Genomic DNA, 25,479 nt, shown 5'->3' with positions numbered 1-25,479 from the left:
AACGCGGTGGAATAACGTTCTGGCACCTTTTGAAAATGGTCACATGGCTGGTGGCCCCCCACCCCCTGATCTCCAGACAGAGGGGAGTTTAGATTGCCTCAGCAGTGCGGAGGGCAATCTAAATTCCCCCCTGTCTGGAGATCAGGGGGTGGGGCCACCGGCCATGTGACCATTTTTACCGAGGGCGATTGAAACTTTTAAAAACTCCCCCCTTGTTCCAACTGACCCAAAGTGACATCATTGTGCGGTCCTGAGTTCCACCACTGAGTTCCACCATCTCTTTTCCCAGAAAAAAAGCCCTGCTCATTACATATACTTACTAGAAATGTCTGTGCTGACTTCAATTCCTTGTCAATTCTGATATCTAATTTTTCTCCTAGCATCCATTCATATCTCAGCAATGGCATAATATATTACAGCAGTCTCATTCATCCACCTTTAATCCCAGGCTGCAATAGGGATGCAGAGATCTTTTCTCTCTCTAGGGTGACAGGATGAAAAGGACGGAAGTATTCTTGCAATTCAAGAAGTTGTGCAGGAGACAATTTCACGTTGCACCTGATGAAATCACCTCTGCTATATAACTTATATAACTAGACGGGCATCTTTTACATTCTGTCCTTTTTTTAAAAAAAGCTAAACAAACAAAAAAAGAAAAGGGTGGTTTCAGAAGCTTTGTAAGGTCTAGGCTTCATAAATCATGCTGCTCACAATACCTGTAACTACTAGTAACATATTTGAATATGTAAGTATAACGGCAACCATTATGGAATCCTCCTCCGCAAAGAGATACTGCCCTGCTTGATGGCAACAGCATTCCCTTTTCACAAATATTCAAAACCAATCAAATATCAGCCCGGAAAATCCACAACAACCATCAACAATCAAATGTCAGACTGTCAGAATTAGTTTTGGCACTCGGATGGCAGCTCTTTCGACTTGCTCTGAGATATCAGTTCCAAGAGGAGCTCTGAAATGAAAGTTTAAAAAAACTCACTTTTCAATTTTATTGAACAAGATTCTAATCAATTAAGTCGTGAAGGCTTCGCTCCAGCAGGCTACACACAGGCAATGAGGGATAGATGGACTAACCCAGTTCTTTATTTCTATCATTCTTTTATCTTCCCTCCTATGTGTTGTACTGAAAACAAAGGTTTGGGTCCAGAGATATGTGAAAGGAAAAAACACACTGTGCTTCTGCTCTTTTGCAAACATGAGCGCAAAGGCTACAGCCTCACAATGCACTTTAATATACTTTATAACAAAAAATCAATGCGGATATGGAACAACGGAATATGTAATAAGATGGTTCACGTTGTTTCACTTAATTTAGTTTTGAAATTGTATTGGAAGAAATACTTTGCCCTAAATCTTGCACCCATGGAAAAGTGTCATGTGTGCACACACCCATGCCATTTGTATTCACTGTAGAACTGTACTGATCTCTCTGTTCTAATGTATTGGTTGCACATGGTTGTGCTTTGTACTGTAGCCGCCTATTCAGGCCATTCTTGCCTGCCTGAAAACCAAAGTTTTCACAGAACAAGTAACCAGCCTGTTATCTCTGAAAGTGTGCTGCGCTGACCTTGCAGCTGGAATCAGAAATGTAACCATTTCTCAGGGGAGAGAGAGAGACTTTGACTGCTTTGTAATCTTCTACTCAGGGCTTTTTTTCTGGGAAAAGAGGTGGTGGAACTCAGGGGGTTGCCCTTGGAGAAAATGGTCACATGGCTGGTGGCCCCGCCCCCTGATCTCCAGACAGAGGGGAGTTTAGACTGCCCTCCATGCCGCTGAGCAGCGCGGAGGGCAATCTAAACTCCCCTCTGTCTGGAGATCAGGGGGTGGGGCCACCACCCATGTGACCATTTTCAAGAGGTTCCAGAACTCCGTTCCACCGCGTTCCCCCTGAAAAAAGCCCTGCTTCTACTGTCTCTATCCAGACTAAGCTATTGTGTTCTCATGCAACTTCTAAGGTTTTCGCGCCTAAATGCAAACTGCTCAAGGGAGAGGGGGAAAAGATGCTCCCTATATCAATAGTGCCTTTGCCTGTATAATCGTTCTTGCCAACTTTCCCATCTGTGGATGTACCCATGAACGTAATGGATCTCTAAATAAAAGCCTTTCAACCAAGACCCTGGAGTGCTTGCTGTGAGGGGCTTGGGGGTCTATCTGCCATGGACTGCCGTCCCTTGAGCTGACAAAAAGATAGTGGGGATATAGGGTATAATCCTAAGAACACTTCCCTGGGAGTAAGCCCTATTGAACCATGTGGGAATTACTTCTGAGTAAACCTGATTAGGCTTGCTCCTATAACTGAGGAGTGATTTTGGCATTTCCATTGATCCATGACATACAAACTAGTATAGCTATTGTATTTGCAAAGCAGAGACAGTACAATATTATTATTATTATTATTTATGATTTATACTTCCTTCTGTTGTTTTTTATGATTTTTTGGCATTGCTTTGAATTTATATGGTGACATATAAATAATCTAAGTAAATACATAGTATCATTATACTGTCTGTATAATGATACACTAATTTCAAGAAGTTGAATTTTAACGGCTGGAAATTAAGAGCCTTCTCTTTTCGCAGCTGTCCCCTGTGACCACTGAAAAGTCCATGCTAAGGGTTGGGGCCTCCTCAGACAGGACGTGGAATCTGATGAAATATCTTGCCTCCTTTTTCTGTTACTAGAGGAAATTTTGTTCTGCAGAACTTGCTGTGCTAGTAGAAGAAGAAGTGGTTTCCTCCATTTCCTTTTCCTTACTATACCCCCCCTCCCCACATTGTAACAACAACAACAACATTCGATTTATATACCGCCCTTCAGGACAACTTAATGCCCACTCAGAGAAGTTTACAAAGTATGTTATTATTATCCCCACAACAAAACACCCTGTGAGGTGGGTGGGGCTGAGAGAGCTCTGGAAGAGCTGTGAGTAACCCAAGGTCACCCAGCTGGCTTCAAGTAGAGGAGTGGGGAATCAAACCCGGCTCTCCAGATTAGAGTCCTGCGCTCTTAACCACTACACCACAAGGGCTCTGAGCAAAATGGGCAGGGATCCACAAATTCTGTGCTGGTATGTCCCTGTTTTTTGGACTTTCCTCTAACTCTGAGCACCAAAAAGATGACAAAATAGAGTATGTAAAATTTATGGGGGGGAAACAGGCAGTTACACTACTTACTTTGGTTCATATTTTATGCCTTCTATGCTATGGAGCACACCCAATCCTGCACGCAGCCTTTCAATGCCATTCCTAAAGAAAAGATATTTGTGCGAATGAATAAATGAATAATGTCATAAATACAATAAGGAGGTTTTTTAAATTTGTTTTCAATTTTTCTGGAAATGAGCTCAATACAATATTGTTAATCTAACTTTACAATGAGCCTCCAACCACACTGTAATGATTTTAAGTAAATGTGTGTATGCATCTTTAAATGCTTGGTACGGTATAAATGAAGAGTGGGGGTGAAAGAGAGAGATGAGTGAGTGATATGATTGGTTGATGACTGAAAGTGTGGGCGGAGTGAAGGCAGTTTTAGACTGAGGGCCAAGCTACAAGTGACGAATGACACAGGTTGGACACTTGTCGGCTTCCCTCACGTTTTGATGGGAAATGTAGGCCTCCTGGTCTTGCAGCTTGGCTCTCTGACTGCTGTCCAATGGACTTTTCAACTGTCACTTGTCCAACATTCTGCCCAGCTGCCTACATTTCCCATCAAAACTTGAGGGAGGCTGACAAGTGTCCAACCTGTGTCATTTGTCACTTGTAGTTTGGCCCTGAGAGTGGAGAAAAAAGATTCAGTTAGGGCAAGAAAGGCAAGCTGTGTGCAGCCTTAGCATGTTTAAGCATTTCTGAGAAAATATTAAGTCTGGTTTTAGCAGGCAAGCTGTTTGCAGCCTGAGTATTTTTAAGCAGTTCTGAGAGAAATATCGAGTCAGGAGAAAGCAGGCAAGCTGTATGCAGCCTGAGCTTGTGTATGTTGTCTGAGAGAAATATAACCTGTGTTATATTTCTGAACTGTGTGTTTGTGAAAGGACACTCAGTCAGAGAAAGGCAGGTAAACTGTGTGTGTGCCTGAGAAAAGGTCTATGTGACTGGTTTTAAGTAAAGTAACTTTAAGAATTGAGAACTACTCTTTTGAAACCAAGTTTTAGAAATAATATGGAACCGATAGGCTTCTTAATAAAAATAAAAGTTTACTTTGGTTTTTTTTATATCCCAGAGTATCTATCATTCCTATATCCCATTCCTTTCCTCAGGGCCACATAGTACCACGAAAAGCCTGACCCTTGGGCACGTTACTAAAAGGAGAAATTTAAGTTATTCTGGAATTTAATTCCTAGTGGCAGCAATCCGCCGAGAGGGGCAAGAATAAAAGGCTTAAAGACCAAATCTACTCAAGAGGTAGAAAGGGTCGTAACACACACTCTTTAGGGTTTTCAGGAAGAGATTCTTCTAGCTCTTCTACTTAACATTCCTTAAAAGGAGACAATGGTTTGAATGTGAAGCCTCTTCCAAACGTTTATATCAGAGATGATGAGCTGCCTAGATGTATATTATTCCCTTGTAGAAAACTCACTCAAAATATACTCCATCTCATGTGAAAAATGCACATGTCTACTCGTGGTGGGTTCCCACAGCAAGAACACACAATAAAATATAGACGCTTCACACATGAAGGTGTATGTGCAGAGTGCATACAATTTCCTATGCCATAAACTATGTTGCTATCCCATGTTGCATCATAATTGTGTAAATCAATCCAAACTAAAAAAGAATCGTTGCTTACCATGCAATCATGACACCATTGTCAGTGCAGAGCCTGGGAGGTGGGCACAATAAAGAGAAGCCAGTGGCGTCCGTTACAATCTGCAGAGTTCTACGGATATACTGGTTACTTGCAACACCCCCGGATGCCACCTGAAACCAGTTTTGGAAGTCAAAGGAAATATATTGTCAGCTGAGGAGTGGCATTTTGCTACTTCAAAATAATATGGCGAAGAAAGTTAATATAGGATCGACATCCCTTGATCATGATTTCAAAATCAATCAGTGCTCACCATGACAAATTGAACAGATTCAGATTATTTTTTATGCAATAAGGTAAGGTAAATAAATAGAAACTCTTCTGCCAGTGCAACCCTATGCAGACTAGGACATTTTTGCTCACAGCAAAACAGATGCTCCTGCTCTGACGACTTTAAATTCCACAACTTTTATCTTTTATAAAGTGACATTAACAGTTTTGTTCTACCTAGAGAAATTCTGCTTTGCCTACCTTTGAAATTCTATCTTGAAATTTAAATGGATATGGTATCTATTTTTCTATTTTCGCGAGGATTGCTTCTATCAATGTATATCGTTAAAAAGTAATCAGATTTTATTGAAGGGTAGCCTGTCTCCAAATGCCATTTATTCTTCCAGAATTGCAATTCTTACTATTTATAGGTAATCCCTCTTTGAGTTAAAAAGCTCAAATTCAACTTGTAAAGTTCAAAGCTTTATAATGCAACACTGTTGTTGATTATAGTCGATGGCTGTACTAAAACGGCCATTTCATAACCATATCAGACTGGTGGGTGGGAAACAGATTGTATGGCTTGAATAATTCAAAAGGTGCAAAATCTGGATGGCTGAGGAGCATGACAGGGCCTAGAAGATTGAGACTCTTTAGTCAAAAGCAGCATGAAACATTTTCCTTTATACTGTGGTTTGACAGCTCTTTATGCTTTGGTTTGACAGCTCTAATGTGGTATTTAGGAAAAAAAAACATCTTAATATGGTTTTTAGAAAAAGAGGTTTTTTTAAAGGAACAATCAAGGCTGAATTAATGACTAATTATAACTCCCAGTTATCAATGGTTTAGGTTTTTGTTTTTTCAATTTTCTTCCCATATTATGGCTAGGAAATTTAAATTCTCAGAAGTTTCTTCTGAACGTTATTCTGGATAACATTTGTGATTTTAATTCCTTATTATGAGATAGTTTATTTCCCTCTTAATTTCTTAGGCAGAGTTGAGATAACTTGCTTAGAGGTTCTCCCCTGCGGTAGGAATGACACACAGTCAGCAAGGTACCATTATCTGTCTCACTACTAATCAACTAATGAGAGAGGATTCTTTATTTTGTTGAAAAATAGTTTCTCTTTCTGAAAGCAACCACTTATAAGACATGATTTTACTCAAATATGAGTTGTTTGTAACTCTGATGAGGGATATGCAAAATGTTCAGGGAAAGTATACAAAGGTTGATCCGGAGGATAACACCTCCTGTGATGTCCTGACTTAGCTTGCTTTCCAGTGTATTGTCGAAGGCTTTCACGGCCGGAGAACAATGGTTGTTGGGGGTTTTCCGGGCTGTATTGCCGTGGTCTTGGCATTGTAGTTCCTGACGTTTCACCAGCAGCTGTGGCTGGCATCTTCAGAGGTGTAGCACCAAAAGACAGAGGTGCTACACCTCTGAAGTGTAGCAGAGGTGTAGCACCTCTGTCTTTTGGTGCTACACCTCTGAAGATGCCAGCCACAGCTGCTGGCGAAACGTCAGGAACTACAATGCCAAGACCACGGCAATACAGCCCGGAAAACCCCCAACAACCATTGCTTTCCAGTGTCGGTCAGAGCATTTGATTAATGCCTACATGTGTAGATCTGGCATACACAGGCTCAGATGATACAGTCTCCCCCACCCATCTGCTGCCAGTTTTGAAGAGTAAGTTTCCTACACCTATCGGTCTTTACGGGTGTTGGCAGTACTAAATGTTATAAACAACATGTGAAGACAAGGCAGGCCTGGGGACAGAGGATATAAGTGCACTCTGGATACACCCACAGAACACTGGGTTGGATCCAGTGCCAAATTTCTTGCGGGAACAGAAATACAAGAAAAAAAGATGTGATAGCTACTTCGGCTAAGTCAAGCTTATTGTATTCCCACCTGTGTTTCTGTTTGCATAACATGTTGTACAACCTATTTCTGGGTACTGCAATAAATAGGGAACGAAGCGCTGGCTGCAAGTGGAATAGCACTGCGTCTGTTTGTGCATCGCTGGATCCAAGCCACTGACTTTGCATGCACAGCTTCGGACTTTTGAACTTAAGCGTATTTTATTTCCTTTGCATTATTTAGTAAAGAACGATACTAGCTAGGATCAAGATGTATAAGTCACCAAATCCTGAAACTAAATGTACAAATAATTAAAAAGAAAAGCAAATGGCTTCTAATTATACAGTTGGAATTTGGGGTAAAGTACAGTGCAGAAAATACACGGGACGTGATCGCACACTTACTAGAGTTGCATCACTTTGAGGTATGATGCCATTTCGTACGCAGAAGAGAATTGCCCGGTGTGTTCGCTTGGCAATGTGAACTGCGAGAGTGTGCTGAATTGCTGCAGCAAGGTCGGAGGCGCAGGACAGCAGCTGCCCTTGCGGAAGGCCTGCAGAAATTAGGATCAAAATGGATTTTCCAATTCTGTGAGCAGATCAACCTGTGCAATCTGTATTAATCCCGTTTCGGAAAATACCTTCTTCCCTTTCTTTTTGTGTAATCCTTCTAGTGACATTGGTCTGAAGTCCAGCAAAGGAAAAGTTGCAATTCAAGTGTCGTTCCAGGGGAACTTTGAATTCATAGCCCAGCTTATTTCCTTGCTGGGCCAAGGTTTCTATTGCTTTTCCTCCACTCGCACCAGAACACGGTGGGTGCTTTTGTAAAGAAAGTCTTCTGGCTAACTAAAAAAGAGACCAAGAGAGAATCAGAAATTAAAGACATCCAAAGATTCTACAAAGGCACAGGAACAATCTACCAGGAAACCAGCAGCCTTACAATTCAGGGCTTCTCTCAGGGCTCATTTTGAGGGGGAACGTGCAGGAACGCAGTTCCGGTAGTTCTCCAAAGAGGTCACATGTCAGGTGGCCCCGCTCACCTGATTTTTGGCCATTTTGGGCCTGTTTTGGCCTGGATTTGGCCCAAAATGTCCAGGATTGGGCCTAAAACAGCCAGGATTGGTCCCAAAACAGCCAGGATCCGGCCTCTGACGGGTGGTGGTGGTGGTGGATCACTCTCTCGCTTAGCAGCGGCCCGATCCTGACCATTTTGGGCCCCTTTTTGGCCATTTTCAACCCCTTTTTGCCACTTTGGGCCCAATTTCGGCCCTGAATGGCCAGGATTGGGTCCAAAACAGCCAGGATAGGTGATGTCAGGGTGTGTGGCATATGCAAATCAGTTATGCTAATGACACACTTCTGGTGATGGCAAGAGGCGTGGCATATGCTAATGAGTTGTGCTAATGAGTTCCTGCAGCTCTTTTTCTACGAAATGACCCCTGGCTTCTCTGATGAGGCTTTGTTGGAATGGCAAAATATCCCTGTAGCATAACATAAGGGATGCGCTTGACTCAAGTGTTTGTAGTGTAGGAAATCAGAAAACCAAGATCCTTTCATCAATTCATCCGGCTGCATAGCAGCCCCCCTCCCAGAAGTTGCCGTCTCGACTGGCTGTGATGTGCGAGTCAATACAGCAAGCAGGTCGGCGGAACCAACAGTGGGGTAGAAAAGAGCAAGGCCGTTTCCACATGGCTTACCTGAAGCCGCGCCATGCCGCAACGCTGCGGATCGTGCCGGGGAAAACGCGAAATATCGTGTTTTCTCGCGCAAATTTTGCGCGATGTCGCGCAAAACTCGCGCGAGAAAATGCGTTATTTCGCATTTTCCCCAGCACGATCCGCAACGTTGCGGCATGGCGCGGCTTCAGGTAAGCCATGTGGAAACGGCCCAAGAGTCCAGTAGCACCTATAAGACTAACACATTTTGCGGTAGGGGACAAGCTTTCGTGAACCACAGCTCACTTCTTCAGATAAAGCTAGAAACTACGGAGGTTTCTTTTACTTTGCTGCCATTCTCTGTCATGGCAGGATGCTGACCAGGTCATAAAGACCCACGCAATTGCACCGACCCACTTGCTTGCAGTACACACACGTACAAACATGCGTGTGGACATGCACACTGCAGCTATGTGAAACAGCACCATGGGGCGGAAAGAACCCTCATTCAACTCACTACCAGCATGTGAAGTGAAAAAGAAACGATTTGTCCAGATGCCACATGGATGTATGGAGGAGACATGGCCTGCAGAGCTCTCGTACCTGTTTGCAAATGCTAAAGCCAATCATTGTAATAAAAAAAAGGTGCTCCAACACATTTCCTTTGGAGAGTTAAAAAGGTAATAAAATAAAAATCACATTAAAAGAAGTACCTTATCCAACATGTCCCCCGGTGCTATGTCTAGTGTTTGTCCAAGGAGAAGAAAATCTGAAACTCCTCTTGCTACTGCGAGCATACAGTGGCCGCCAGAAAGCAAAAGCACTAGGAACGGAAACTCCACCCGGTTGGTTGCCCGGATGGTAAGTGCGTGAGCCTCCATGTGGTGGATGGGGATAAAAGGCTTCTTGTACCTCTCCACCAGTTCTAAACTATAGTCTAACCCCACGCCAAGGCTTAATGCAAGTCCAGGCTTGACCGTGGTTGCTACGGCGGTGAGGTCATCCATACAAACTCCACCGACAGAAAGTGCTTGTTGTACTATCCGCGCAATGTTGTCCTTGTGAAGCTGTTGTGCTACGTGAGGAATAATTCCACCTGTTCTAATTAGAAACAAAAAATAGACTTAACAATGGCGCTGGAGGTTTTTGTTCCTCTTAAAAAAATACAAACGGGGAAGTGAATGCCCTGAGTAGCCACCGTTCCTTTCCCAGCATCTCTATTTGATGCTGTTCTGCAAATTCAAATCCTTTGGATGCTCTTGGGTCAATGGGCGCCCACCTGTCTGGCTTTTGACTTACCCAGGGCTTTTTTTCTGGGGAAAGAGGTGGTGGAGCTCAGTGGGTTGCCCTCGGAGAAAATGGTCACATGGCTGGTGGCCCCGCCCCCTGATCTCCAGACAGAGGGGAGTTGAGATTGCCCTCTACGAGGGCAATCTCAACTCCTCTCTGTCTGGAGATCAGGGGGCGGGGCCACCAGCCATGTGACCATTTTCAAGAGGTTCCGGAACTCCGTTCCACCGCGTTCCAGCTGAAAAAAAGCCCTGGACTTACCTATGGCAATGAGACTACACATCAGTTGCAGATCGATAAAGATTGCAGCACCTTATTGAACTTTTTCAGTCTATGGATAACTTTGAACACGACTGAACATGGGTTACTAATACTGTGGCTCTGAGATCAGTTGGGCATTTACAGAACAAACGGAAGCCGTTCTCTCCTTTCCTGAAGAGAAGTCTTGTTGCACAAAAAGTGCTCTTTCCCTTTGCCCCTTCCAATCTTCTGAGCAAAAGAGAGATGAGACAGACAAGGGCTGTTGTAACAGAGTATATTTGCAAATATAGGGTACCAGCTTACAAAATGAGCTTAGAATGTACCACAGAACAAAGGAGCACATGCTTCTTTTAAGGGCTTGTGACATCATTTTGGAGAAACGAAAGTCACATTCAGAATAAGGCACCTGATCACTTTTATACCTTTACATTGGACTATTGTCCACCGTTCAGTCTCGCGACAACATCATGTACCATCCTTTCTTGGTCTCCATAGCAGCATCTTCCTTCATTCCACAACTGGTTACTTTTCTACACAAACTCTCTTCTCCAAAAAGGGGGAAGGGGTGGAACTTATAATTCTCCCTTTGTTTCTAGCTTTGCCCTGTTCATATACTGGCAGGAATGTCCAGTTATCTATCTTCAAGGATAGACATTCTTTCTTTCCATGTACAGCTAGGGAGAAGAAGGGGGGGTGGCTAAAATCCAGTCTCAGTAGTGACATGTGTCTACCCTTAGGGTCTCAGAGAGTTCAGACTATTCACTGCCCTGTTTTGCGTAAATTAGGTCATTGAACTGAAAACACAAACGCAGGTAAGGGCATCCCACCTGGTTGGGCTCCAAACAAAGGAAAGGGATTGACAAGCTCCTACATTTTTCATTGCCCCCAGAACTTTTGCAAAAAACCCCAACACAACAAAAGCCTTCTGGCATCTGAAAGAGTTTTTTTTCTAGCACAAACTTTTATTGACTCTAACAAGTTTATGCTAGAATAAAAATGAGTCCCCATGAGCAACTTACTTTAAATGCACCTTGCCCTGAGAATGCAGCGCTTCACCTAAAACGTTGCCTGTTTCATCCATCACAGCGGCCCCCGTATCATCACAACTGGTTTCGATTCCTAGAACTATTCTGGTAGAGAAGCATTTGCCATCCTGATGGGCAACCCTTCTTAAAGAGTTGCTCCGGCAACATTTAGCAGATCTTGAAATCGCTGTTCCAACCGTGCTCGCTGGTAAATAGTTCTGTAGGCAGGCTTGCCTAGAAAGGAACTGTACAAAAACGAGATTTTGTCTTTAACGTTTAGCTATTATTAATAAATCAGAAATCATAAGCAAAGCTCCACCACCCCGGCCTATTTGCTTCCTCCCAATACGTTATTTGTTGCCACATAAATTGAGTGCTGGTCTTTATTTCTAAGGCTCTAAAGGACTTGGGGCCAGGGTAGCAGGAAGATTGTCTTCTCCTGTCATGTCTGAACCCCATCCATGCCAATGCTAACCCTGAACTATTGCTAATGCTGTGCCCTAATATCATTTTGCAAATGCTCTAACCATCACTTTAGTTTCTCCAGCATCCTGAGAACACAGCTGGCTTATCTCCTTCCTTCAAAGCTCCCAGGAGCAACCTTGCACTGTCTGAAATGTTACAGTTTAATCTTATGCCTTTTGTCCTGTCTAGGCTGATGTATAAACCCTGGAAGAAATTCCCAGGACATTTCCCGCACAAACCTGTGGTTTAGTTGGGAGGGGGGGAATGATTGGGTATGTACTTTCTTCAAGTTTCTATTCCTGTCAAGGAACATGTACTGCTTAGATGCTCTCTGGCTTCTGAGTAACCCTATGGACATATATATGGAAATGATTTGATTTCTGAATAAAACCATTTAACCAAGAGCTTGGGCTTCTTGTTGCGATGGTACAGGGATCTGTCTACCATATCCTGTCACCCCATAGCCTGACAACTCCCATATTGTCCAGCCCACCAATTAAGATCCTCAATACACATTCTGCTCTCTTTGCCCTGGCCCACAAGATGAGATCAGCAGCAACTAGAAACAGGGCTTTTTCAGTGGTGGTGCCTCATCTTTAGAATGCCATCCCCCTCGAGGCTTTCCTGGTATCTACCCTAGCGTCATTTAGGCGCCAGGACAAAACTTTTCCTTTTACCCAACTTCTTAATTTAAGTTCTGTTCCATCTTTTGACTTATGGCCTGCATTTTGGAGTGTTGTGTTACTACTACTTTATGATCAACACAGTTTTTACGATTACTGGTTCTGTTGCAGTTTTTATACGGCCTTTTGGCTTTGAGGCTAAACATTCTCTACCAAGTTATTTATGCTATTTTAATGTCCCTTTCTTAGACATCTTTTTGCTGTTTTTTAAAATGATCTGGTCTTACTAACGAATAGTTTATCTTTCCAGTCACTTCCAGCAGATCTCTGGAGAGGCAACCTATACCTCCTTTCAGGGCTTTTTTCTCTGGGGAAAGAGGTGGTGGAACTCAGTGGGTTGCCCTTGTAGAAAATGGTCACATGGCTGGTGGCCCCGCCCCCTGATCTCCAGACAGAGGGGAGTTTCAATTGCCCTCCACGCCATGTGGCGCGGACGGCGATCTAAACTCCCCTCTGTCTGGAGATCAGGGGGCAGGGCCACCAGCCATGTGACCATTTTCAAGAGGTTCCGGAACTCCGTTCCACCATGTTCCAGCTGAAAAAAAACCCTGCCTCCTTTCAATAAACAGATCTCTTGTTAATGGAGGAAAGGGGTACAGGCACTCTGGAACGCTCCAACAAGTGTGGTATACGAACAGGTTCATGAGCAATGGAAAGCAATATACCCAATACATACATATGCAATGCAAGGGGTGATTTCCTTACCATGTTCTTCCTCACAGCAGCCTCTTGCAGTAAACTGATTCTCAAGCAGGTCTTGCTTCACTGGAAAGTATCATTACCAATCTCTACCGGGAGGAGGATGCGGAACAAAGTCACTGACCCAAGCATATTCATGACTGAATCTGCATCTGACACAAAAGCGCACTGCACCAGAGGCCGCACTGACTGTAATGTTTATTTTAAACAACAACAACTAATTTGTATTTCAGAACCACTTAACACCCACTCAGAGCGGTTTACGAAGCCGTGGCTAGCCCAAGGTCACCCAGCTGTCTTCAAGCGGAGGAGTGGGGAATCAAACCTGGTTCTCCAGATTAGAGTCCTGCTGCTCTTAACCACTACACCAAATTGGCTTTATAAAGATATACAAGACACTCAATATTCTAGTGTTATTTGGAGGTACATGGGCATTATACTTTCCATTTATTGAGCAAACTACTCTTACTTAAATTATGTGGTGGTGGTGAGCTCCCTCAAGTCAGAGTTGACTTATGGCAACCCCTGGTGGGGTTTTCATAGCAAGGGACTAACAGAGGTGGTTTGCCATTGCCTGCCTCTGCAACCCTGGTCTTCGCTGCAGGTCTCCCATCCAATTACTAACCAAGGCTGATCCTGCTTAGCTTCTGAGATCTGATGAGATCAGGCACCCCTGGGCTATCCAGGTCAGGGCTACTTAAATTATAAAGATGAAGAATTCTCTGTCAATTGATTGCATCTCAAGTCAGATCTTGGAACAAATCTCTTTTGGCCAATTAAATCCAGGATTCCAAATGAGAGACAAAGGTATTGTTTAAAATACAATATGTATCACAAGACTCTTTTTTTCTTTATGATTTAGATTTAAAGTTATTGGAATTCAAATATTCTTTGTTCTGAAAATCATAGCGCTTTGCTTCTGGAAATATACAACTCTGTTTCCTGCTAGAACACTTGTTGTTGCTGTGCTTCATGAATATAGCTGTATGAATGTCACACACCTCTAATGGCTAATGTCTTCACATTTCTAGCAACAAGAAACCCAACACACACACCTACGCATCGATTCCAGTGCCATTTTGCAATCTTTCATTTGCTAATTTTCTTACTAGTATTGTTTGTAACTTCTTTGCTAGCTATCCCTGTAGCACTGGATTGGCGATACCACAAGGTTCATGAACCATAAATAAAACCGATTGCATTATCTAGAGGGTCCTAATCCCATTAACATTTAAGAACTGATAGAAAAACGATTTCCTTTTCTCCTTTAGTATAACTAAATTTTCAGATAAAAATAAATTGGATAAGCACCTGGAAGCAAAAGGAAATAATCTACAATAAGGATAATTATTATTCTTACCTGCTCCAAAACATGGTGTTAAAACTGCTCTTTCCCCCTTCTTTTATAGTTTCCCAATTCAGGATTCATATTTCATAGCCTCCTAAAACACACACAAAACGTTAGAAAGAATATAGACATTATTTAATTTTGTATTTCTCATATGGCCCTGACCTGGGTAGCCCAGGTGAGCCTGATCTCATCAGATCTCAGAAGCTAAGCAGGGTCGGCCATGGTTAGTAATTGGATGGGAGACTTGCAACGAAGACCAGGGTTGCAGAGGCAGGCAATGGCAAACCACCTCTGTTGGTCTCTTGCCACGGAAACCCCACCAGGGGTCGCCATAAGTAAGCTTTGACTTGATGACACTCTCCACCACCATTTCTCATCTGACCAGCCCTCAAGAAGGTCAATCTCTTCATCTGTGGTTGGTAACCAAGGGCAACATTGGCCGCTTTCTGTCCCCTGAAGTTGGACTCAGAGGCAGGCCTCTTCTTACAAGCCTCAAAGCATGTGACAACACAGTTTACACCATAAGTTCCCCTATTTTCTGATCGCTGGCCATGGTTAGTTAATGCCCCTATTTTAGGGTATCTTTTTTGCCTTTGGGGAACATTAAAATACTAACAATGTGACTGATAGAGAAATTTCTTTAATAGTACTCTGTTGCGAATTATAAATTTCCTTTCTACCACTTACCCAAATATAATCCAAGACACCAACCACAGTGATACAGAGAAATAGGAGTTTTATTGTTACACAAAACTCAGACGCGTGAGGACCCGGAGCCTGACGTGTCCCGGGGCCTGATGCATCTTTATCCTTATGCCTAAATACTTTAATGCTACATTGTTTACAGAACAAATGAATCCAAAGATCAAAAAGGTTATTACAAACAGTTCACTTAGACTTCCTCTTACAGATAATGATGGCACCATTATTTTGAGTGGCAAGATACAATCAAAACGCTTAATACAAATAAGAATCCTTTCTGGCTCCTTGTGGTAAGGACGGCACATAAACAACTTGCAGTATGAAGTGTCCAAGGCGGAATGTGGAACCCTTATTCTAGATTAAAATTGCTTATAGTCAGGGCTTTTTTTCTGGGAAAAGAAGTGGTGGAACTCAGTGGGTTGCCCTCGGAGAAAATGGTTACATGGCCGGTGACCCCGCCCCCTGATCTCCAGACAGAGGGGAGTTTAGATGGCCCTCCACACCAGCAATCTAAACTCCCCTCTGTCTGGAGATCAGGGGGCGGGGCCACCGGCCATGTGACCATTTTCAAGAGGTTCCGGAACTCCGCTCCACCGTGTTCCAGCTGAAAAAAAGCCCTGCTTATAGTTATTTGCAAGGTGGTATTTGCAGAAGGTCCTGTAAAAGACGATCAAAGCTGCCATGGTCCCACAGATGTGTGGAGCCAAGGCCATGTATGTTCGGCATTGAATGTGATAGCCAAACCTTGAACCGAGCCCGGCGATGGATAACCAGTGGAGTGACTGCTGAGTAGGGGTAATATGCATGCTCTGCCTAGCTCCTGATAATATTCTGGCTGCGATGTTCTACAACAGTTGGAGTTTCCAAGTTGACTTCAAAGGGAAACCTATCTAGAGTGCATTACAGAGGTCGAGTCTTGATGTTACCATGGTGTGAATCCAGGTGGCCGGGTTGGCCATGTCAAGGTAGGGTACCATCTTCTGGGCTAGTGTGAGTTGGGAGTTGCAGCTGTATTTACTGGCTTCTCTAGCAGCCATGCTGGATCCTGTATAACCCCTAGGCTCGTAACCTAGTTTTGCAAGGGCCAGCGGAACCCCTTCAAAGCTAGGAAGGATAATGTCCTTCAAGATCTCCACTTTCCCAACCAGCATCACTTCTGTCTGGACTGGGTTCAGTTTCAATTTGTTCGCTTTCAGCCATTTGACCACAGCTGTCAGGCAGCAACTCACGACCTCTACGGCATCACCAGGGGATTTGGATAGAGGAATATAGAACTGGGTACCATCTGTATATTGATGGCATCTAATTCCATAGCTACAAATGGATTCTCCTAAAGATTTTACATAGAGATTGAATCACACAGGGGATAAGACTGCACCTTGTGGAACCCCACAAGATAATTCCCACACTGAGGACAGCCGGTTGCTGTTGGTGATCAGCTGTCCTCAATGTGGGAATTATCTTGTGGGGTTCCACAAGGTGCAGTCTTATCCCCCATGTGACCAACAGCAACCCTATGAGTCCGTTCCATGAAGAACGATTTAAACCAGTCCAAGGAGCATCTCCGATACCTATTCCTGCCTCCAAACGTCTCAACAGGACGGCATGGTCTACTGGTATCAAATGCTGCAGATAAATCCAGGAGGAGCAACAAGGAAGCATGGCCTTGTCTATATTCAGACAGAGGTCATCAACGAAAGCCACTAGAGCTGTCTCTGTACCACAGCCTGGCCTGAACCCAGACTGAAAAGGGTTTAGAGCACTAGAGATATCCAAGAAGACCTGGAGTTAGTTTGCTATTGCTCTCTCAACCACTTTGCCCAGAAAGGGCAGATTAGAGATTGGATGATAACTGTCCACATCACATTGCAGTGAAGTGGAAATGTAATTAAACTGGTAGAGGAAAATACCCAAAGGTTTTATATCCTTTGGGGTTGATTTAACCTCCAACAGAAGAACTACTTAAATTGGAAGAAGGCTCTTTAGATTGGAGGAAGGCTTCTAACTTGAGCCCAAAAGAAAGGAGAGGGTGGTTTATTTTTGCTCACTGGAATGGTAGGATGGGGTGGGATCCCCCCCTTTTCTTCCAGGCTGTGGGAATAAAGAAAAATCAAGGAAAACAAATTATTCTCTACCATGATTCGCTAGGGAAGTCGCTGACAGAGGGAACGACAGTTCTGTTGCCAAAGAGACAGCAGGTACCATCTCTCAAGGGACCTTTAATAAATGCAAGGAGTCCCTAAAGGGCATGGTAACTCACAATGATTGAAGGCAGTACGGCTAACTGCTTTCTCTCAGAATGAAATGACGCACTTCATTCTTTCTACAATTTTATTGTCACTCCAGCAGTTGCTGGACAAACTTACGAACTGCTCTGCCGGACAGTGATTCTAATCCAACAGTTCTCCATCAGCAGACCTTGAAAATTCATAAGCAAGGTATTAAGGGGACAGTCGCCCTGTCTTGTTTATCCCCAGAACCAGGTACTCTGAAGAACATTACTCCACCTTGAAGGCCTCTCTATGTTGACAGTTGAAAATTAAGCTAACTCTAAAGCCAGTTTGGTGTAGTGGATAAGAGCGGCAGGACTCTAATCTGGAGAGCTAGGTTTTATTCCCCACTCGCCATCTGGGTGACCTTGGGTCAGTCACAGCTCTCTCAGAGCTCTTTCAGCCCCACCTACCCCACAGGGAGATATTATATTAGTATTGTTTTGGCATCAGACTCAGTGATTACTCATCCTCAGACATGATATCTAATTTAATATGGAACAACACACCTTTATTGTTACCGCAAGCAAATAGGCTAGAGCAAGCCCTGGGCGCCCTCAGCATAGCTGGAACAGTCTGTACAGCCATGGATAACAAAGCTTGTTATTTTACCAATGGGAAAAGGAAAACAACAATTAAGCAATGTATGCCAGTTAAAAAGAATATTGTTCCACGCTGACTAATGTTTTGCTTTACTTATTCAAGCTGTGGCACTGTACAGGATGCAGTTCTATGAATTTTAGCTTGATCCTATGCAATGCTTGCTTACTTGGAAGTATGTGGATGTAGGATTGCCATTAGGGGTACCTTTCCCCCACCCAGGGCAGGGGATCCCCTGCTCCCACCCTTCCCCCCACACCCACTTACTTGGCCAGAGAGGGAGCACGCTCCCCGGGGCACCCCCTCCCCAGGTGGCACAGTATGCCCCCACACCCTCAACAGCCTAAAACGCACCCTGCAGCAGGTACGTTTTTCCTCCCCGCAGGACAGGGGGTGGCCGCCAGGTCAATGGCGCGGGCAGCCTCGCAGCCCCCCACTCTGCCTTTTGCCTGCCCTTCAGAACAGGGCGCGCACAGCAAGCCGGCCACCTCCTGTCCTGCGGGGCAGGCAAAAGGCAGCATGGGGGGCGGGGGGCTGAGAGGCTGCCTGTGCTGCCACCCATGTGCTCCTGGCAGCTGCTCCTGGTGCCCCCTCCCTGGCGGTGCTGGTGGCAGACAACCCCCCCTGCCCCCTCCTCGATCCGGCCCTGCTTGATTGTCAGGAAATACTGGAGGAGGAGAGTGACAACCCAGTGGAAAGTGTCTGGGTGAAGATAAGGGAGGGAAGGACGCGCAGTATTGCGGTTGGGGTCTGCTACAGACTGCCTGACCAAGGAGATGAGGGGGATTTTGCCCTCCGTGAGCAACTTAATAGGGTAACCAAGAAACATGACTTTGTACTTATGGGAGACTTTAACTTCCCTGATGCATGCTGGGAGACCAGCTCTGCTGCATGATGGAAGTGATTTTAATGAACTAGAATATTCTATGTGCCTTTACTACTACTATGCAACTTTACTTTACTCTCAGGTGCCATTATAGTATTTTTACTGCATATGCAAAGAATGAACACTGAAGCAAAATAGCCACACAAAAGACACGTGAATGTATGCTAGGCGCTGTGAATGCTGAGGCCATTTACTGTGAAGCGCCTGCTGTTTGTAGTAGGGTAAAAGAATACATGTTCATTAAGCAAGCTCTTGGAGGATAGAGGATGTGCCAGAAGATTGAGAGACGGCAAATGTCATCCCAATCTTAAAGAAAAGGAAAAAGGACTATCCAGGGAACTACAGGCCAGTCAGCCTGACCTCTGTCCCGGGGAAGATACTGGAGCAGATATTAAAGGCATCAATCTGCAAGCATCCAATGGACATCATAGCGATACAGGGAAGTCAGCATGGATTTGTCCCCGACAGGTCCTGCCAGACCAACCTCATCTCCTTCTATGATCAAGTGACGGGCTTACTGGACCACAGGAATGCTGTCGATGTTGTTTATCTGAATTTCAGTAATGCTTTTGACAAGGTTCCTCGTGATATTCTGATGAGTAAAGTGGTAGACTATGGACTCTAGGGTGGCTAGATGGATAGGGAACTGGCTGGACAACCGCACCCAAAGAGTTGTTGTCAATGGCATCATGTCTGATTGGAGGGAGGTGTCCAGCGGAGTGCCACAGGGCTTGGTCCTGGGCCCAGGACTTTTCAATATTTTTATAAATGATCTAGACGAGGGTGTGAAGGGATTACTCATTACATTCGCAGATGACACCAAATTGGGAGGAGTAGCAAACACTCTTGAAAATAGCGACAGAATTCAACAAGATCTGAACATACTGGGAAAGTGGGGAGATCTGAATAAGATGTGATTTAACATGGGTAAGTGCCGGATTCTCCATTTGGGTAACAAAAATGCAAAGCATGCATACTGGATGAGGGATGGACTTCTGGGTAGTATTGTGTGTGAACAAGATCTTGGGATACTGGTAGATGGGAAGCTAAATATGAGCAGTCACTGTGATACAGCAGCAAAAAAGGCAAACACAGTCCCGGGGTGTATCAACAAAAGGCATAACATCCAAATCACAGGATGTCATTATCCCACTATATACCGCCTTGGTCAGGCCCCACCGGGAGTATTGTGTGCAGTTCTGGAGGCCTCACTTCAAAAAGGATGTGCATAGATTGGAACGGGTACAGAGGAGAGCAAGCAGGATGATCAGGGGCCTGGAGACCAAGTCCTATGAAGAAAGACGGAGGGACCTGGGAATGTACAGTTTGGAGAAGAGGAGGTGGAGGGGAGACATGATTGTTCTCTTTCGATATTTAAAAGGCTGTCACTTAGAGAAGGGAAGAGATTTGTTCCTGTTGGCAACAGAAGGTGGGACTTGAAACAATGGGACTTGAAACAATGGACTTGAAACTACAGGAGGGAAGGTACCAGCTGGATGTTAGGAAAAACTTCTTCACATAAGAGTCATTGGCTGCCTAGGGATATGGTGGGCTTCTTCTCATTGGCCGTCTTTAAGCTGGATGAATCCTTGTCGGGGATGCTTTATGTTGTTCCTGCATTAGGCAGGAGGCTGAACGAGATGGTCTGTAAGACCCCTTCCAACTCTAGGATTCATGAGAGGAGGCTGTCCACATCAAGATAACGTGAGTTCCCAGTCCAAAAACTGTCTGAACCATTTCATGGCACCAAACCCTAGAGAAGAACTAAGTGTTCTCTGCACCCTCAACACCAGCACAGCTACACTAAATCTGGGGGTCTTTTATCTGCAACCCAATATATGTTAGGTATGTGACATTGTGTGAAAAACAGCTGTCAACAGATGTGCTATAGCCAAACAGAATTATTCTTAAGCAAAGGTATGAATAAGCACAAATTAAACGTAAGCCAAGGATCTTGCCTTTTTTAGGGATCTGTTATTGTTTGCACCGCTAACTTGAAAATGGAGATGCTAGGTGTTTGGCTAACCCTGTTCACAGGGTGCTTCTGAAACCAAGCAAAGCAGGCTTAGGGAGCTTAAATCGCCTCCACCCAGCAGGTCGCGCTGGAGGGAACTGATCCATTTTCTTTGTTTCCCTCCCTTCAAAGTTGTGTGGGATCCGCTGGTGGGTCTGATCAGGAATATTCTGACCCTAAAGGGATTCCCTTTTTTGTCTGCTTCATAATGGTTCTGTTGGAATCAGTCTTTTATGTAGTTAACAAAGCATGGTGTCTATTGGTTAGGCCCTAGCTAAGGGATAGGCAGGATTAGCGCTAAATGTTTTCTCAGCCTCCTTTCTCAGCATTTCTAAGTATTTTCTCAGCAAGCCCCTTGAGTTTAATTGCTACTGAATTCATACTTCAAGGCACTACAGGGCTTTTTGTTGCTTTTGCTCACACTACAGATCTATTACATAACTGTTACTTGGGGTTACCAGCTCTGGGTTATGAAATTCCTGGCTATTTAAGGGCAGAGGGAGGAGTTTTGGAAGGGTTGGGACCTCAGCTGGGTATAATACCATACAGTCCACCCTCCTTTTGCCTCCTTGTTAAGTGTGGCAACACACAACATGTTATAACGTGCAACAAGATAATCTTTCTGTGGACCTATTTTGGCTGATGAGGAGGAATGCAAACTATCAAGTTACAAGAATGTGTAATTTGCAAACTGTATCCATTCCGAGTGACACATAACTGAATCTAGTTGATGCAGTGTTCCAACTAGAGCAAAAACAAACATGCATCTAATTCAGTATATAAAGAGTTTTTGAAAAATCACCCTAAGAGACCCAGTGTGGTGCCCTGCAGCTGGCGTATCGGACTAGGATCCGGGAGATCCAAGTTCAAATCCCCACTCTGCTGTGGAGGCTTGCTGGGCCAGTCACACACACTCAGCCTTACCTACCTCACAGGAATGTTATGAGGATGAAATGATGGAGAGGCGCAGGGCTTTTTTTCAGCTGGAACACAGTGGAATGGAGTTCCGGAGCCTCTTGAAAATGGTCACATGGCTGGTGGCCCCGCCCCCTGATCTCCAGACAGAGGGGAGTTGAGACTGCCCGCTGCGCCGCTGGAGCGGCGCAGCGGGCAATCTCAACTCCCCCCTGTCTGGAGATCAGGGGGCAGGGCCACCAGCCATGTGACCATTTTCTCCAAGGGTAACCCACTGAGTTCCACCACCTCTTTTCCCAGAAAAAAAGCCCTGGAGAGGCGGATGATGTAAGGTGCTTTGGTTCCCCATCGGGGAGAAAGATGATGTATAAATTAAATAAATAAATGTAGGACCAAAGCCTGCCTTTTGCAAATGGAGGAGGGAGATGGAATATCCTCTGCTTACTTTCCCCATGGCAGCCCTAAGTTCTGCCACCCACGCTATTCCAGAGAGACTTCCAAGAACTGCTTTTCAGGAAGCACTGACGGCTGCAGCAAGAAGCACGAGATGGCAAAACTCTGGTTCCAAATCTAACAACAACAACATTCGATTTATATACCGCCCTTCAGGATGACTTAACACCCACTCAGAGCCGTTTACAAAGTATGTTATTATTAATGGACAAATTGACAAGGAAATTAAGAGATCGAGACATAAAAGAATTCACAACGGACTGGGGGAAACTTAAAAGTTATTTAGAAAGAAAATGGGACGTAAAGGGAATAATATGTTCTTTGAATAGCTATTGAAGGGGGAGATAGGTTTTCTTTGCCGTTAGAAGTAATAAGTAGAATAAGAAGATATTAAATATCAAATGAACAACTTTTTGTGATTTTATAGACGTAGGATAATGGACATATTTTAAATGAAGGGGTTAGAAAGCTGTTGGAAGTCAATTAAGAAAAAGGGGGAGGGAGAGGGTGGGGGAAACAGATATATAGGGGAAGAATGAGATTGTATTGTTTAAAGTGATGTATGTTAACCCATCTAATAATTTTTTTTTAAAGTATGTTATTATTATCCCCGCAACAAAACACCCTGTGAGGTGGGTGGGGCTGAGAGCGCTCCAGAGAGCCATGAGTAGCCCAAGGTCACCCCGCTGGCTTCAAGTGGAGGAGTGGGGAATCAAAGCCGGTTCTCCAGATTAGAGTCCCCCGCTCTTAACCACTACACCAAACTGGCTCTACTATTCCAAATCTAAATTATAACTGCTGGATCGCCCACCCCCCACCCCCCACCCCACCCAGTAGTTTGTCAGCCAGGCTGAATAGGGGTGTTAAAAGAACCCTGCAGCAAGCTGAACAAAGAGTCCCCTGAGGTGCTGGGAGCATCACAAGGAATGTTTCGCTTGGGACGTGACGACAATGACATTGGGTATAGGCTTGCCTAATGGGAGGCGTCTACAATGATGTCTCCATGGCTCAGGACCAAGCTGGACTCAGCTTGCAGCATTCCCACCACCACATGGCTCTGCTTGGTCCCGATGATCAGTTGACTTTCAGGGCAGTCATCCCCGGGGAATTTTCAAGAACGTAAGTAAGACCCTGTGGAATCAGGACCGCGGTCTATCTAGCCCAGCATTGTTTCACACACTGCCCAACCAGGGGCCCTGCACAAGAACAACACACAAATCCCATAGAATGGTGACCATAGACTTTACTGCTATGTACTACTGTTTGCTAGCTGTAGCTTTGTGTATGATCCTACTGGGTAGTTCAATGTTGATTAATGTATCGGTCTTAGACTTGCTTATGCTTCGTTTCAGGATTTCTCCAACTCTGTATTAGATTTCTAACGGTTTAAAAAATCCTTGCACCTTTGCATTTATAAACCCTACTACATTGTTCCTCCACAGGAGCTTCGCTCATCTGACCAAGGTCTCCTGCAGGTGCTACCCTGCACATGGGTGAAATCAACAGCTGCCCATAAACGGCTTTCTCAGTGGTGGCCCCTACCCTGTGGAACGGCCTGCCTGAGGTCAGGAGAGCCCCCGCTCTCCTGGCTTTCCGCAAATGATGTAAAATTGAATTATTCAAAAAGGATTTTTACTCAGATAGAAGGGCTGTGCTGTAGGGAGGGGATCGCAGATGACCCGCTAATGAGTTAGGCACCATAGACTTCACCACTAATGTCGTATTGGATTCCTGCTAAAGCTATGTCTGTGTGAACTTGTATCTAGTTACCCTATGGCATTGTTTATGAGCTTGTCCTTGATACTGACTGTTCTAATCTCACACTGTGTAATCCGCCTTGAGTCTCAGTGAGAAAGGCGGACTATAAATGACATAAATAAATAAATATAATGATGATAATAATACGCCTTTCTCGCTGAGATCCAAGGATCACACTGCGCTAGTGAAAATCCAATATAATCAACAGCTAGGACATTCAGAGAGAAGGGACTTTTATTCAGCAGGCTAATGTTTTTTAAATTCACATTTTATTTATTTGGCAGCTCAGACAAAGCGGAAACAGCCAATGAGGTTTCCACACTCCACGATCCCTCAGGCGCCAAAGGAAACCCCTCAGCTTCGCCCTCGCGCGCCCAACATGCCCCCCCCCGCTTCCACACACCCCCCCACTTTTTTTTACCTGTCACGCGTTGTCCCGCCCACCAGGCTACGTCTCCACGAATCGCCTCTTTCGGTTAAACTTGGAGGAAGGGGGTCGGGGAGAGGTTGCGGGGCTCTCGCGCGAAGGAAGCCACGTGAGCGACGATGAGCCAGTAGGGTTTGTGGGGCGGGGAGGAAACCGGCCCGGAGGAGGGAAATGGGGAATAGTCGCTGGATTGAGGACGGCGGAGCAACGGCGTCGTCGTAGGAGGAAGCGGTGGCTGGCGAGGCCGTGTTGGATCAAGGCAGTTCTTGTGCCTTTAACCAAGATGGCCTCCGGCGCTTCACTTCCCTCCCCCGTGACGGCGCTCTTATCTCCGCCGCCCTCAAGCTTGTGACTGTCGCTTCCTTCCTCTCAGTAATGGAGCAGAGACTTTGTTAACATGCTGAGCGGGGAGTGATAAGAACGTGTCTTTCTCCCTCCCATGAAAAGCACTGTCATAAGATTTCTGTCATAATAAACTTAAAATAAACCCTTTGGTAAAGACTGACTGCTGCTCAAACGTATCGTGCTTATTTTGTACTTTCTCCCTTGGCTGAACTGACAGGAGCCAAACAGCACCCAAGTTCGACGTGGGCACCCTAAATCCTGACAAAGCTCATTCCAGGAAAAGTTTTCATGAAGCCTTACTTCAGGAAAGCTGGGAGAGTAAATGTTAGTCTTTAAACTGCCACTGGAATTCTGATTTTACTTTTCTGTTACAGACCACCAGTCTCAGAAATTTTTGACAGGATCCATCTCCTTAGGACAATCAAACTCTGCAACTTTTCCTTCTATCCCATATCTTTTTTTTTAAGCATCCCGCCTGACGAAGTGCTCTGTTTAACTCAAAAGCTTGCACATCACTCTATTCTGTATTCTCTTGCTAATGCTATGTCTTATAAACTTTATGGAAATGTCATTGATACCGACTGTACTAAGTTCACACTGTGTAATCCGCCTTGATTCTCAATAAGAAAGGCAGACTATACATGACATGAATACAATAAAAATAAAAATGATTTTGGTTGGTTTTAATAAAAGATTTTACATGGGTTTTATGTTTGGATTTTGCTATGGAGAAACATCACTACCTAGTATTTTCTTTGGCCTTTTCATTCATTTTTATTTAAAATA

General features: G+C 44.5%; 1 protein-coding gene across 2 annotated transcripts; it reads right to left on the bottom strand.

Moving 5' to 3' along the window:
* Window positions 1–422: 422 nt before the first annotated feature.
* OSGEPL1 (O-sialoglycoprotein endopeptidase like 1) lies at window positions 423–25,128 on the bottom strand. Of its 2 annotated transcripts, XM_054972515.1 has the most exons (10): window positions 24,343–25,128; window positions 14,333–14,414; window positions 12,979–13,061; window positions 11,120–11,370; window positions 9,263–9,650; window positions 7,536–7,740; window positions 7,300–7,448; window positions 4,804–4,934; window positions 3,192–3,263; window positions 423–970 (listed from the first exon to the last, which is right to left on the bottom strand). In XM_054972515.1, the coding sequence occupies exons 3-10, from the start codon at window positions 12,979–12,981 to the stop codon at window positions 892–894; spliced, it is 1,278 nt and encodes a 425-aa protein (XP_054828490.1). In that variant the 5' UTR covers window positions 12,982–13,061; window positions 14,333–14,414; window positions 24,343–25,128; the 3' UTR covers window positions 423–891. The 2 variants fall into 2 exon arrangements, with proteins under 2 accessions (XP_054828490.1, XP_054828491.1); XM_054972516.1 differs by lacking the exons at window positions 12,979–13,061; window positions 14,333–14,414; window positions 24,343–25,128 and having other exon boundaries at window positions 9,263–9,645; window positions 11,120–11,191.
* Window positions 25,129–25,479: the final 351 nt, after the last annotated feature.

Source organism: Eublepharis macularius, chromosome 2 (assembly GCF_028583425.1).
Source record: "Eublepharis macularius isolate TG4126 chromosome 2, MPM_Emac_v1.0, whole genome shotgun sequence".
NCBI lineage: Eukaryota > Metazoa > Chordata > Lepidosauria > Squamata > Eublepharidae > Eublepharis > Eublepharis macularius.
Note: the sequence above shows the minus strand (reverse complement) of the source record. Positions and strands in the feature narration are given on the sequence as shown.